Here is a 15,886-nt window from a genome sequence, read left to right on the forward strand (position 1 = left end):
CCATGTGGTCAAAAGTGATTTCACTTTCCTGTGTTATATTCCGACTACAATAGTCGAAAAATTATATGCACGGAATTTTCCGCGAAACTTTACGATAATAGTAGCCGAAAACATAATCGGCAAATTTCTAAAAGAAAAAATATAAATATGAATATTCCGACTACTACTGTAGTCGAAAATTTACGACTGACATTTTGTAATCGGAAATGATAGTCGGAAAAAAGTTTTTTTCTAGTAGTAATTACGCGCAAAGTTCATCTCATTTCACCAGTACTCTTTTCTCTTAGAAATATCACTGAATCTCTTAACTACCTCATATTTGCATTTGATCATTGAAAAAGAAATGAAAATTTGAGGACATGTTTCTATAGTTTTTCTTTGTTACACCCATACTTTAAAAAAATTATTCTAGCAGCAAGAAGCATACCTAAAAAAGGCGTTCCAGTGTACGAAATATCACGCATTCACGCATGATTTGAAAAATGGTCGCATCCCATTATATCTTGATACAAACGTCAGTGGTTGATTCCACGACTCGAACTCGTAATCTATATGTCACAAGAAATAACTTTACACAGACAGTACTATACTAATCATGCAATAAGGGTATGATGTAATGGAACAAAATAATGCTAAGGTATCAAAGAGGGAAGAGCTAAAATTAAAGTTTTAAATAAGACTAAAAATAACGTACGATATTCACTTTGTAACACTTGTCACACAAAGGAAATTTAAGAGCACGTTTGGACATATAAAAAAAACACTTTTTCTCGAAAAAATTTCCTTTTTTTTTTCAAATCGTGTTTGGACATAAATTTCAAATTTCACTTAAAGATGAATTTTGAAAAAACTTCAAAAAACTATTTTTCAAATTTTTTTCACTCAGATCACGCACAAAAATTCAAAAACAATCCAAAATTATATTCATGTCCAAACACAATTTTAATTTTCAAATACCATTCACTTGAAAAAAATATTACTTTTTTTTGAAATTTTACAACTCTTATATCCAAACGCCCACCAAGTTTTTTTTCCTTTTTCTTTATTTATCACTCACCCTTTCTTTTTAATTTGTTTTCATTCTCTTCCTTATATTCTAAACCTATAAGGCTATATGACTTCCATGCATGAATTATGATTATGGTAGTTCTTAATATCATAGTTAGCGAATAGGCTATTGCAAAAATAAAATTGAAAATAAAATTAAATAGTGTGTAATTAGTAATTTTTCCTTAAAACTTTTCTTTTATCTACGCACTCAAATACTTTAATTAATTGACATTTAATGATTTGTTGAGTCGTTTTACCTAAAACGTAACTGTTAGAAGTCCAAATCATCACCTCATGATAGTCGAACTTAATCATTTCTCAAATCTCAATAAATAGATATGTGAAAAAACGGATCATGTTAATTAATGGTGCAATAAAAAGCTTTTACACGTCCATTGTAATTTGACAAACTCAAAACATGTTAATTAGCCACTCTTTTTCTAATTAAGTTACAAGCTAATCAAGGTAGACATTTAGCTGTTACTCCCTCCGGTCCACAATAAGTGATCAACTTACTTTTGGCACGCCCATTAAGAAAAAACTAAATTCTATACAAAAATACCTATTATGACTAAACTACTCTTAATTAAATATTTAATATGAAGAGTAAGAATACTTTTTAGGGATACGTACATAAGGGTAATTTTGGAAAAATAAATTAATTTTTTTCTTGATTATATAAATTGACACTTATTTTGGACCAAAATAAACAAACAAATTGGTCACTTATTGTGGACATGAGGGAGTACTAACTATTAGTTTTTTTTATTACATGATTATATAAATGACTTATTATATTGTGAGTAAATAAAATTAAACTCAATAATTTTTAATTCTTAACATCGACCATTGACTTCTAGCTATGCACAAAGGCCAATATATAACAACAATATATATACCCAGTATAATTCGACAAATCGGGTATGAAGAGGATAGTGTGTATGCAAATCGCAGACCTTACTTCTATTTTGTGAAGGTAAAAAGGTTATTTCCGATAAACCCTGAACTCAAGGAAAACATAATCCCAACAATTTTGAAGAGGATAGTATGTATGCAAATCGCAGACCTTGCTCCTACTTTGTAAAAGTAAAAAGATTATTTCCAGTAGACCCTGAACTCAAGTAAAACATAATCACAGCAATTTTGATTAGCTAATATGTCACATCATAATATGTCATATCTTAATTAGGAGATTAGTTACAACTAAGTATGGAAAGTTCCCCTTGAATTTGATTAAAGCATGTGGGGCTAAATTCTCAACGAACCATAGCCAATTGCTAACTCCCTTTTAGGACAAGAATCATTCTTTGGTTATCTTCCTTTTCTACCATATGGCCCATATATCAAAGAAAATAAACACAAGTACGCCAACTACTTATTCGAATCCTAGGATTTATTGTGGGGTCCAAAGCCAAAATAGGGAATGAGAGTCTAGGAGTATCAGTAAAATTGTTTCCGTTTGAATTACTGATCATGGGTTCGAGCAGTGAAAACATTCATTGATACTTGTATTAGAATAGACTATCTATATCACAGCCCTTGGGATGCGACCCTTCCCTGAACCCTTTCGTAAATACAAGATATTTTATGCACTGGACTGCTCTTTCCAAAGGCAAAGTTGTATAATCAAACATTTCTATAACAGTCTCGTTTGTTCTGATAATTTTTGGCAACAATAGTGAAATGTTGTTATAAAGGACATATACTATAACATAACATAATAATCAATTTCGAGAAAAACTTGACTTTTATAGTGAATGACTTTTATATAGGGACACTGTTATAAATATGTTTGACTGTACTATTCTTTAGTTCTTTTTAGGAAATTGTAAGTCAACATTAGACTCTCTAAAATGCAGCTCTCATGACTGAAGAGACAATAACAAGTTCAAAATTGTGAAATTTACATTTAAAAGAGATTAACACATTCTAATATGTTACCATTATAATTAGTCTGAATTTGGAACTGAGTATAAATTTGCAGTTTTTTCGTGAAAAACACAAATGAACTATTCGTGAGTAACGATAGGTTAGAAAATTTCGTAATTCGTAAATAACAATTGCATACATTTGAAAGGTTGATATTCAGAATGTACACTCATTTATATCTAAGATTTTCCTTTTTTAAAATGAATTAGGAAAAATGATTTTCTTATAATAAGTTTTTGGTTAACTACTTTAATGTATTATCGAAGGTTTTTTTTTTTTCTTCATGAATTGATAATCCACAGTAAAAAACTAGTAGTACTATGTTTTATATAGAAGTGTCATTTTCTCTTTTCCTTTCTTCAGTCAATATGAAGTTTAGAAAATCTCTTATTTTTCTTATATATATATTGGACAAACCGTAAAGGCAAAGCCAAAAGATAAAGCTATAGTTTTCCACTATATGAAAGAAGTAAAGTACAAGAAACCGGTAATTGCCTTTTTTCTCATATTCTTCTACTTTTTTCTACTGCTACCGTAAAATAACGAAGTGTAACTAGCTATTTATTTGTTGTGCGAATAAAGTTTTACATTAGTAATTTATTCAAAACTTTTATATAAGGTATATGGATATTTTAATGGCGTGAGTAGAGACAAATCCAGGATGGGTTCAGCTTTTAAAATTTTTAGCATTGAACTCATATTTTACCTATATATACCATGCAATTTTTTGACCACCGTTAAGTGAATGTAACTTCGTCGCTGATATATATATATATATATGTATGTATGTTATTACAAAAATTATATAAATTCTATACATTTTTTCGTCTAACAAATATAAATAGTTTATGGCATGGACTAAAAGTAAAAGAAATCCAAATTAATTTGGAAACCGATTACCCAGTTATGAAATTAGCTCACCCGCTTGTAACAAAGTACATGCTGTTCTCAAAAAGTGACACGTGTTTGTAACCCGTGATTTGATTGGTCGGTGATTTAACAGATCATGCACTGTTGTGCATGGGTTACTTTCTTTTTACGTGGTCGGTAACGGAGTTTACATGCCTCTGTTAAGTCCTATTGTCCTACATAAATATGTCACTATTCACGCACTATGTGTGAGTAGTTCGCGCGTGGAGTTCTGGAGGAAATTAATTTTTGTGAATTTTTATCTACACTTACATTAAATTAATGAATACAATAGATAATTTAAATCCAATGAGGTCAATAGATTTCTTTTATAATTGTGCGTTTGGACATGCAGTTTGTGCGACTTCGACTAATTTATAAATATGTCTACACGCGGAACTTTGGAGTAATGGTAAAATTGTCTTTATGTGATCTATAGGTCTTGAGTTCGAGCTGTGGAAACCTTCACTAATGCTTGCATCAAGGGTCGGCTCTAACCTTATCACATGTAAGGTAGCCTTAGGCTCCCAAATTTGGGGGCCCTATTTTTTTTTAGAAATAATCGGTTCATAGGTATTTAAAAAAAAAAATTTAGAATTTTTAATATAAAACTAGAGTTTTCCTATATTAATTGTCTCAAAAAAGAAGTATTTTGAAATTATACTCCATTAATAATACCTAAGATTAGCAATGTCTCAAGAAAGATTGAATGAGTTGGCTATATTATCAATTGAAAAGGAATTATTCGAAGAAATTGATAATAAAAAAATTATTAATAACTTTGCATCTCAAAAGACTAGAAAAATGTACTTCAAATAAAAATATATATCATAATTTTTTTTTAAAAAAAGTTAGGCCCTCACATTAAACTTTTGTTTTAGGTCACACATGCGTTTGAGCCGCCCTTACCTAGATCCTGCGTAAATGGGAGATGCTTTATGCACCAGACGAATCTCTTGATAGATATGTCTAATCACTTAATCATGGTTGAATAATATTACATATTTTACCTTAATTTTCAATTATTAAGGTTCAATTATTTGAATTAACGTAATCACTGTGTGCTTAACTATTTACAAAAATTCTCTTATATCCTCGTGGGTGCAAAATTGTTTTCCTTAATCTTCCTTTCTCACGTGGACTCAAAACTCAATTTCTCGAGTAGAATGTCTTAAAAGTTGCACTATTGGTGAAGTTTTTGCATGGATTTGACCCTTCATTTACCATATAAATCAGCATCATCAATTAAAGATAGACAAGTTGAATCCAATGGGGTTAATAGATTTTATTTTAATAGCCATGTATTTGGACCAGATTGTGCGCACTTTGATTAATTTTATAACATATTTTATCATGGTAACTATGTCCACCCTGATCCGAACAAGTAAGAAAAAGTCACCTAGTATTGAGAACCAGAGCTTAGATCTGGTTAGTGTTCAATATTTTTCCATATGTTTTAATTTATGTGAACCTATATAATTAGTTGCTGAATTTAAGAAAAATGAGAAGACTTTTGAGGCACATACATTTTGTGTTATTGCATAAAGGCAAATAGTTTTCAAATATAAAAATAAGTCATTATTTTTTATACGGACTAAAAAGAAATAAGTTCACATAAACGGACAAAGTATATATTTATAATCATAACAATCTCTACAAATTCAAATATGAATTTGTGCCTAGCTAGTCACACAAATAATTTTTATATTATAATCCTTGCATAACTATCACAGATCCTTCTTTAAAAATTACGTAAAAAAGAGATAAGATAAAAAAAAATTTTACAGCCGTAGTACACAGAGCTTAAAGGTTGTACTTTATTCCATATCCATCTTTATAGAAGTGATGAGAGAGAGAGAGAGAAAAGGTGAAAAAATAAACTGAATTGCAACGCTGTCTTCATCTTCTCTCTCTCATGCCATCACACAAAAGAGACACAGCAAAACCGGAAAGAAGAGAGAGACTTTGATGAGGAGCTTGACGACTGCATACAAAAGGCAAAGCAAATGTCGGTTCTCTTTATTAATTCTCACAATATATTGTTCCTTTCTTCAACTCTTTATCTTCCTTTCATTTTAATTCGGTTCCATTCGATTTGATTCAGTTTTAGCTATTATTACTTGCTTTTCTATGGTCAGCTCCGAATTTCTCTTCTAAAATGCGGTGTAAAATTCGTTCGAATTGTTTTTTTGTGATCTGTTTAGTTGCTGAGGAAATGTGCCCTTTTTTATGTGCATTATGTGTTTTTTATAGCAAAATCAAGGAATTAATGATAGGTTATGGAGCAGTTTGGTTTTAACTCTGAATTTTCTCAAGTTAAACGTGCCGAATGCGGTGTTAATTTCGTTCGAATTGTTGTTGCAATCTGTTAGGTTGTTGAGAAAATGCTGGAAACTGTTTCCACCGGAAATCGGCAAACTTTTGTTTTTGTGCGTTTTTTATTTTTTGAGGTCCGAAAATTTTCAACGAAATGTGCAAATGCGGTGTTAGTTTCGTCCGATTTTTTTTTTTTTTTGGTTGTGATCTGTCCGAATTTCTCAACTGTAATGTGCCAAATGTGGCTTTTTTGTTAACAGCAAAATAAAGGAAATAACACTAATAGGTTATGGAGCAATTTTGGTTGTTATTCGGAGCTTCTCAAGCAAATGTGCCAAATGTGGTGTTAGTTGCGTCCGAATTGTTGTTGCCATCCGTTTGGTTGCTGAGAAAATGCTGTAAATTCTTCCTCATAAAAAAAGATTAAATTTTTGTGTGCATTCTGTGTGTTCTTTTGCGAAATTTAAAGAATTTTGATTTAGCTGAAATTTGGTTTTGCTCCAAATATTTTCAAATATAATTTGCCAATATGGTGGTAATTTCAGTTGAATTGTTGTTGTGATATGTTTGGCTACTGAGAAAATGCTGGAAATTGTTCCAACAAAAAAAATAAAAACGGAAAATTTCACTGTGCATTATTTGTGTTTTTTGCAGCATTACATTATGACTGCGTGATTTATTTGAAGTTTCTTGATGTTGAGCAGTCTGCTCTTAGCTCTGAATTTCTCAAGTATAATGTGCCATTATGTTGTTAGTTTCAAATGAATTGGTGCTGACCTGTTGCAATACATTTTGGTTCCTGAGAGAGTGCTGGAAAATATTTATACTGTTTTTGAAGAGAAGTATAATGTGCCATTAGTTGTAATTTTCTGCTTTAAAAAGCTAATTATAATCTCTTGATATTAATTGTTTGCTTCTTGGTTTTTCTCTCTCGTTAATCTGTACCTGCAGACATATAGTATATGCATTTTGTCTTCTAATCTTTTTTTGGTTTGGTTTACAGATGATGTTAAAAGAAACTGATTCTTTTGTTTTAATAGGATTGTCAAATCTGAAGAGGATCCACATTGCTTATCTTGAAATCTGAGTTTCATATGTTGATTATTCATCTCTCTGCTTTCCTGAAGAATTAGTGGTAAATATGATTTATGGAGTCTTGTAGTCTTCATAGCTACTTTAACTTAAAGAGTTGATATGGAAAATATACCAATTTGTTGCAGACTATTAATCCACCATGAACTGGAATCAGCAAATGGAGATTCATTATGCAAATGCGGCTATGCCTTATAATTCAATTGGAAGCTTTATGGATTTCTTTGGAGGTGTTACATATGACCATGTAAATTATATATTTGCCGATCCTCCCTATGGTCAGGTACATTCAGTAGTTTTACAGCAATTAATCATTTTTCGCTCTACATCCCTGTGTGCATTCGCCTACTTTCAATTTGACCCTGCATTTCCAACTTCTGCCCTTGACCCTTGTTATGCAGGATTGTGCAAAATAACCTGTACAAATGAGGGTACAACTGGAACAATAATCAGTTTTAAATTTGTAGAATTAACTTTGCAACCCTGGACATTTTTGTAAATCATGATTGGATAAGCAGATATTACAAATAGTGCTCATGAATATGAAAAAAGAAATACTGTGAGAAAGTGGAAATTTGTTTATCAAGTATATGCTGTTATATTATGTACATACATTTGTCTAGTAGTGTGCAAAGAGAAGATCCAGAACCATGCTTTAGTACACATGTACTACATGTATCAACTGCATAATTAGCAACTGTGGAATGGACACTAGCTTTCAAATTGCTCTAGCAAACTGAGGAAATCTGCTAATTTTATCTAAGCATATGAGGGTCTTAGATTTACCTTTGAATATCATTTACCTGCAACCTGTACATTCTCTTCATGCATCTTTGGTTTCGTCTATATCAAATTGCCAGTCACTTGGAAATGTAGAACAAAAATTTAAATAACAGTGCCATATGACTTCTCTGATCCTTGCAGGAGAGTTTATACCCATCGATTAGTACCAATCCATACAAATTTGGGTACTCCGAAGCAGGTAGTTTCTCATATTACGAATATGGTCATGAATATGTGGTGAATGATCATGTATCTGGAATCGAGGAGCATGATAGGCATGTAGAGAACCCTTCAACCACCACTGGTTTCCAGAATGTAGCTGCAAATGTGCATAGAGAAGAAATTTCAGGCTCCAATTCTCGCACTAATTCTGTGGAATGTAAGTTTCCTTTTCAGTCTTTGTACTGTGGCAGATATGTACAAGTTTTAAAAAAAAATCCAACAAAGTAGAATGTTTTAGCACAGCCGTTGTGCTACAAATATACAATATGTTACCATTCTCAAAAAAGTAGAATCTTGAAAGCCTATGTGTAGGGAAACATCTTCCACAGTTTCTCTCTTTATTCTAATTGCATTGTGTATATGACTAAATATTGTTTGGAAAATGCACCGGGAATGATCTAATGATCACTTGCCATGAATATATATTTTTTGATTGCTAATTGATGAAAAAACAACCATGAATTACCTGCATTAGTTAGCACCCTTGCAGTTCATTCCTACTGTATAGATATCTCCATGTTTTTTTTAAAAAAAATTTACTATTATTTTTGACTATTTAACGAACACTAGATTACAGAATATCACAGCCATTTGTATACTAGGATCAACCCTTTAAAACCATAATTCTATGTCTTTACACCTTCCTTCCTTTACTCCTATAGCTCTGAGCATCAAGGACAGGGATTTACTGTTCTTTTGTATCTCAATGTTAGATTTGGTTAAAAAGGTGAAATGACAGCACTCACCTTCCAATTGTCATCTTGCTGTCTTGAAAGCTGTTGAGCTATAGCCTCATGTTTGAACAAGTCTTCCGCAATGCCCACTCAAAGTGCATTAGTCAACCAACAATATTTGACTTGGATGGATTAGAAGAAGGCCATCCAACACCATAAACAAATTCCTCTTGTCTGATAACTCCTTTGAATGATTCATGCTCATCATATGAGATTGGTGGTAGCCTGTGGTCTGCACTAGTTGACTCAAATTGATCCTCTGAAGGCATTGGAATGTTTTTCTGCTGTTTCAGTAAAAGAGACCTCTGCTACAGGATTTCTGAAGACCATCTCTTTTAGTACCGATTTTGTATAGACAATGCAAATTGCTGGTCCACTGCCAACATTCTAGATTGGGCAGATCCTTTATCAAATTGAAGATCTGCCTGTAAATACATGTTATAAGTCCGTGGAGAGTGATAAAATGAGTTTGTTTATGAAATAAACAAAATATTAGCACATTATACGTTCCTAAGTCAAAGTGATGGTGCTAAGTTTTTTTGTTACACTCTCTACATCCGCTTCCCTCTGTTCTCTAGTCTCTAAAACCTTCTGCCTTGCTGCTTCAATGATAAATGTTATTCAGAAAGCTCAGTGGCTTTTTCTTCTTTACAATAACTGGTTACAACTTACAAGTTCTTTCTGTTTTCCATATATCAGTTTCTGAAAGTTATGTGAGTAACAAAAGTAACCAAAGGAGCATACAAGATGAAATGAGCAAAATAATTGGTCGTAATGCCTATAACTGTTTAGCTGCAAATCAGACTGCCCAAAGAAACATAGTTGTACCTAATAATGATAGTATCCTTTTGTAAGGCAGCTTTCTAGAAGCATGTATTCAGTACATTCTTCTATTATGCATTCTGTGCTGCAATCTATATCGATTATACATCTGAAATTTGTGATGGAATAGAGTTTAAGAAGGAAATAGGTCGATCATTTGATCTGAACGCAGCAAAAATTGTATGGAATATGTCAGTGTTGGATCTTATGTCTTTGAGTATTTGCAGTCTCATTTGTTGTCGTTTTTTGCTGCTGTTGCTTGTGCCTATTCATAAAGAGCTTCCTGCTTTTATGATACTTCAGGTTATGACTAAGCTTGTCCCTTTGCTCTTTTTCAGGTCCTAGGGGTCAAATTAATACTCGTGACAGTGAGGTATGAAGTTATATTCCAAAGTTATGTTTCTTCTCTTTCATGCCATGGTCATTAGTCCAGCTGAAGTATAACCACCATAACCTCTACTTTCTTATTCATAGTATCTGCAAACTACGAGAAAACTGCTCTCTCTGTTGTGGTTGTAACTATAATAATGATTTCAAAGCAGACAAATGATATAACATCCGGATGTTTTAAATAGTATTAAACTACTCTTTCGACGAATAAGGAAAGTGTAATAGTAACAAGAGGAGTCTTGCATTTTCTCTTCCTGCTGATGTTTTCAGGAAGTGCTACTGGCTTCTAAGTAAGCATAAGTCATGTCCTCTTGTGATTAGAATTACTGACTAGTTTCATTCATCTATTTTGTAAATTAATGCAGGTTGTTTGGCAAGATAGTATCGACCCTGACAACATGACCTATGAGGTTTGATTTGTAAAATTTCTGTCATCTCCACTTAATAGACTTGTATTATAATTATCTTGTGCATCATCTAATAGTATCATTATCTTGTGATCCATTTGAGACATCGAGAATCTCATGTCGGAGTTCTTTTAGTAATATCTTGAATATTAGAGGCAGAGAATTAGTTGTCAAAGCTATGTAGGTTAATGTGAAATATTTATTGCCATGAGAGTCCTGTAAGATACCGTATATTTTTTCGGGTCTCTCTATCACCTACGAGTCTAGATGGAGCAAAATGGATAGTCAGGATTCATCTAGCTGATCCCAGCTAGCTTGGGATCGAGAGTTAGTTGTTGTTGTAGACATGTGATGTGCATCATTGACGAGAATGGTGGCTTGGTGTCAAATGAAAGATGACACCGACATTTTGTTACAATTTTTCGTGATTCAATTTTGATAGTGTCAACACTGTTTTTTCGAGGTTGAATTAATCATCTTTATAATTCTTTTAAGGTCCTCTAAACAATGAATTACTCGATGCAGCCAATGACCAGCAAAGTGTTGTTTTGAGAGCTTCCCTCAAGCCACGAATTGAGTGAATAAGCTTAGACCTACTAATACCCGAACTAGTGTATGATAAGATTTCCAACTGCATCAGATCATCAGTTGATCTGCAACTTCTGAAAAATCCTTTGCATGAACTACATGTAAAAAGAGAAAAAAATAAGAGAAGGAATATGGAAAATCAGGAGATTATTGAGTTTTTTTTTTTGTTTTTTTTTTTGATGAAAGAGATTATTGAGTTTATTCTTCTTTGCTAAAGAGTGCTTTGATGCTCACGGCTCCCTGTGGAAGTTTTCATATCAGGTCGTTCTCATCATTGAACCGTTTTTTCATATAGAATACAGTCATGATCATGATACTATTTAAGCAAATTGATTTAGATATCATATTAGAAATATTATGGCTGATGAGTAGTGTAACTGACGGGCCTGCATTACATACTGTCCAGTGTTCACATTATTCTCTGCAGATATTCATAGAAGACAATAAATGATTTTTTTCTTTTAATGATTGTTTCCTTTGTTTAAGTGATGATCCGTAAGTAATGTTTTAGTTTTTCTTTGTTTTGGAGTATTTGAAGATTTATGTTGGCGACTTGGTAAAACTTGTAGTTTTAATTCTATGTGGATTGAATTACAGGAATTACTTGAATTGGGGGAGGCTGTTGGAACTCAAAGCAGAGGTCTTTCCCAAGATCAAATCTCCTTGCTTCCGATCACAAAGTTTAAGTGTGGCTTATTCTCAAGAAAGAAATCAAGAAAGGAAAGGTAGAACGAACCCATCGAGAATCTCTTCCTATAAATAAGGGAAACTAATGGAAAAATGAACAATGTCTAATAATCCTATAGCTATGGCATAATAAAAATTTTATTCGTATGCTTCTTGTTCTGTGCTGATTGTTATGTTTTCTTCAAAGTATAATAGGCTGGTGGGTTGTCTTTCTATGTGACTAGTTGTCTTTTATGTTTCTCATCAACAATTTTCTTCATCTGAATAGTGCTTAGATTTCTAATCCTTATCCTTTTGAAGTTAAATATAGATATTTTACCACAGTATTCTATATTACCTAGTTTTGGGTGGTATCACCCTTTTATGTTTCGCATGCACATATTCTTTTCCAGACTTCCTCTGAGAGATGTTATTTTCTGCATATTGTGGAGTTTAATATATGTATGTGTCGGTGTTTGTGTTTATTTGTTTGTTTGGTTTGTTTATTCCCCATAGGTAATTGAATTCTGAGGTAACTGAATGAAAATGTCATCTTTGCCATAATTATCTATTAGTACTAATATCCCGAAAATATTTATTATTGTCTATCATGATTATCTTTGCCTAGTATTGTGGGCAAGGTATTGTATCAAAGCGTTTTCAATGATCACAATAGATTCTCCTTCTTATTTCCAGGTGTGTCATCTGCCAGATGGAGTACAAACGAAATGACCGACAGATCACTCTTCCCTGCAAACATCTCTATCATGCTGGTTGTGGCAGCAGATGGCTAAGCATCAACAAAGTAATGAATTGAACCCTCTAAAAACAATTTCCTTAAATGCATCATTTAACATGTACTCCATTGCTAAGTCATTCATTAATGTGTTAGGCTTGCCCAATTTGCTACTCGGAAGTGGTGATTGATACATCGAAGCGGGGAAGCAAATAACAAGCACCATAGGCAACTGGTGTCATATTTTTCTTCTTGGTCACAGCATTTTCCCTTTTTTTCTTTCCGTTCACGTTCTCCTTATAGATCTTAATTTCCCGTTGCTTCTGTGTTACATTAGAGAAATATAGTCTAGTGGTAAATAAGAACAGAAAGAAACACTGCGTTTGACAGTTTCGTTAGGAGCTTAGTACCACATGTTCTGTTTTGAATATTAGCCATGATCTCAGAACTTTGTCACAGAAAGAGGATGTTTACTTTTATTTTCACTGTCCTGATTCTATTGCCTGGGAGAAATACAAAGAAGAGGAATGAACCATTTCTTTTTCTTCTTCTACCTCAAATATATTCTTGCGAGATCTGTTCTTGAAATGATATTTTGCAGTTGAATTGTTTTTCATATTGGGTAAACTCTGTTGACCTTTACAAGGGCTTGTGTAGATGTACTGAAGCATTCGACAAAAACATTTGTGATTGGTCTGAATGGAATTGGAAAGGCAGCAAAGAGACAACCGTTGGGTATTAGTGAAAGTGTGATTTTGATAGCGTTTGGACATAGATTTGATTGAAACTTGAAAAAAGAGTTTTTGAAATTGTGTTAAAAAATAATTTTTGAAAGTTGAAGTTACGTTTGGACATGCATTTTATTTGAAGAAAAGTTGAAGTTTTGTGAGTGGAAGAAAAAATTTTACCCAAAAATTGCCCTAAACCAGTTTTTAGGAACTTGAAAATTTTTGAATTTTTTTCCCCAAGACATGATCATATTTTATAAACAAATAATGTTTTCAATTTTTTTTAAAAAAAAAAATGAAGCCAAAATCTATGGCCAAACGGGAGAGGAAAGGAAATAAAGCAATATCCGAAATTCACTTCATTTGCACTTGATTTCTGCTCCCCTACAGCTGCATTACAGGTCCACAGCTGAATTAACTTATTTACCACCGAGGGCTGTGGTGGACTGGTGGGATAGTTGAACTTCCTCTAAACTTAACTAGAGTTTTCGGGTTCAAGCCCTCGAAATGCAGAATTTTTATAGGGAGCGATTTATCTCTTTTTTGGACTCAATTGGCACAAATTAGAATTAATCAGATTAGTGAACTTTAGAATTAAACTGAAAAAAAAAAACATCTTATTCCGTTTGCTTATCTAAATCAACAAGGTCAATTCTGCCAATTAGTCCCTGCCAATGAAACTTCACATTAATCACTGTATTCCCCCATTTAAATTCACCTTAGATCAACACTATATAAAATAAACTAGAAAATAAGATTTAAAAGTACTAGAAGCTTGTTATGTTTCCTATCGGCATAAGAATCTGTAATAATGCATAGGATCTACGTAAATACATTATCATGACTAAACTCTGCTCCTGAACTTGTTTACATTGTCGATCCCAAGTCCGAATAAAGAAGGAGGATTGTGATAGAACAGCGAGCATAAAACTAATCAATTCATGATGTATCCTCACAATGTCAGTAAGAAGTATGAAGGGGAAAAATGAGTTCAGACCCAAATTGCACCCAAAGTCTAGTAATTGTTCTTTCTTGTCATTTATCTTGTTCCAAAGTATATGCCTGAATCCAAATCAGTTTGTAGATAGTACCATCTTTGCACGTTAAATTCAGTTCTCTCTGATAGCGATTCAGATCACCTCTCCAAGCTTGTTTGATCTAATTGTATGAGACAATCAATTATGACAAGTCGACTGATACATAATATTGGCATTTGTAGATAGAATTCGTTTGTTTACCGATGAACTCATCCTCAATGTTGTTTAAGCTCTCCAGATGCTCCATTCTGCCAATTAGCCTCTGCAACAATGTCTAAAACTACTAAGCGGATGGAGTGTTGAGAAACATCCGGATAGCTTCCGAACCCCTCTCATCCGCTAGACTTTCTCATCCCATTGTAAACAGAGTCATGGTAAATTCAAGTTCTAATATTGGATTATTATGAAGGGGAGCATTGGTGTAACTGGTAAAGTTGCCTTCATATGACCCGAAGGTCACGGGTCCGAGCCGTAGAAACAGCCTCTTGCAGAAATGCAGGGTAAGGCTGCGTACAATAGACTAAGGCTGTATTGTGGCCCGGGACCGGCCCAGTACCGCGGGCCTAACGGGCCGGTTCAACCGGGCCTGGGCTCTAGTGGTGCAAAAGCCCGTGGTGGGCCGGTTCAAGCCAATTAGCCCGTGAGCCCGGGACCGGCAGGCGGGCCTGGGCCGGTTCAACCGGGCCCAACGGGCTCCAACGGATAATTTTTAATTTTTTTTTTTAAAAAGACCAACGGTCAGATTTTAAAAATCTAGCTGTTGGCCTTCAAAATTTATCTGTTGGCCACTTTAAAAAATAGTCATTTGTCCCCCAAACTTTGCTTTAACCCCAAACTTTTTATAATTATACTTTTTCCCAATTCTCAACTATAAATACACCCCTATTCTTTCATTTTTACTCACAAATTCATTAATCTCTCTCTAATTTTCTTCTGTAATTGCTTACTTTATTATTGCAATTTCGTGAAAAATTGTGAAGTTGGTGAATTGAAGTATTCAAGTCTTCAAGTCTTCAACGATATTCAATTTTCAAGAAGTTGTTCGTCAATTCGGTAAACTCGTTCCAACTCTTAAGTTTTAATATTATAGTTTTGTTAGTTTTATTTAGTACAATTATAATTAATATGGCATTTTCTTTGAAAAATATTTTTGGTGGTAAGGGTAAGGGAAAATCTAAAATTGGTGAATCTAGTAACCAAGCTACTACTCTTCCCCCGGCTCCCCGACCCATACCTGTTACCCGTCCTCCTCCACCTATTATTCTTGATAGTGATAACCCTTGTTTTCAATTTTCCGATAGTCAATTTTGCCATGATGTTGCACCGGGTCAACAATTAAATGAAGAAGTTATGAATGCTCTTTATCCTAATGAAACTATCTTTGAAAATGATGAGGAAAATGATGATTTAGATGAAACGCAACCGGATTTAGATGATACACCTACTAGTCCTGTTAATAACCCAACTGATGCCCCGC

General features: G+C 33.4%; 1 protein-coding gene across 3 annotated transcripts; it reads left to right on the top strand.

The window, feature by feature from the left end:
• The first annotated feature begins 5,727 nt into the window (after nucleotides 1-5,727).
• Nucleotides 5,728-13,217, top strand: LOC107826504 (E3 ubiquitin-protein ligase BIG BROTHER-like). 3 transcript variants are annotated; one of them, XM_075237458.1, is made up of 9 exons: nucleotides 5,728-5,896; nucleotides 7,245-7,339; nucleotides 7,425-7,579; nucleotides 8,221-8,458; nucleotides 10,196-10,230; nucleotides 10,613-10,657; nucleotides 11,840-11,967; nucleotides 12,605-12,713; nucleotides 12,801-13,217. In XM_075237458.1, exons 3-9 carry the CDS (start codon nucleotides 7,439-7,441, stop codon nucleotides 12,858-12,860), a joined length of 756 nt encoding a protein of 251 aa, XP_075093559.1. In that variant the 5' UTR covers nucleotides 5,728-5,896; nucleotides 7,245-7,339; nucleotides 7,425-7,438; the 3' UTR covers nucleotides 12,861-13,217. The 3 variants fall into 3 exon arrangements, with proteins under 3 accessions (XP_075093559.1, XP_075093558.1, XP_075093557.1); XM_075237456.1 differs by lacking the exon at nucleotides 5,728-5,896 and adding an exon at nucleotides 5,906-6,021; XM_075237457.1 differs by lacking the exon at nucleotides 7,245-7,339 and having other exon boundaries at nucleotides 5,758-5,896.
• Nucleotides 13,218-15,886: the final 2,669 nt, after the last annotated feature.

The sequence above is a fragment of the Nicotiana tabacum genome, chromosome 18 (assembly GCF_000715075.1).
Source record: "Nicotiana tabacum cultivar K326 chromosome 18, ASM71507v2, whole genome shotgun sequence".
Lineage (NCBI taxonomy): Eukaryota > Viridiplantae > Streptophyta > Magnoliopsida > Solanales > Solanaceae > Nicotiana > Nicotiana tabacum.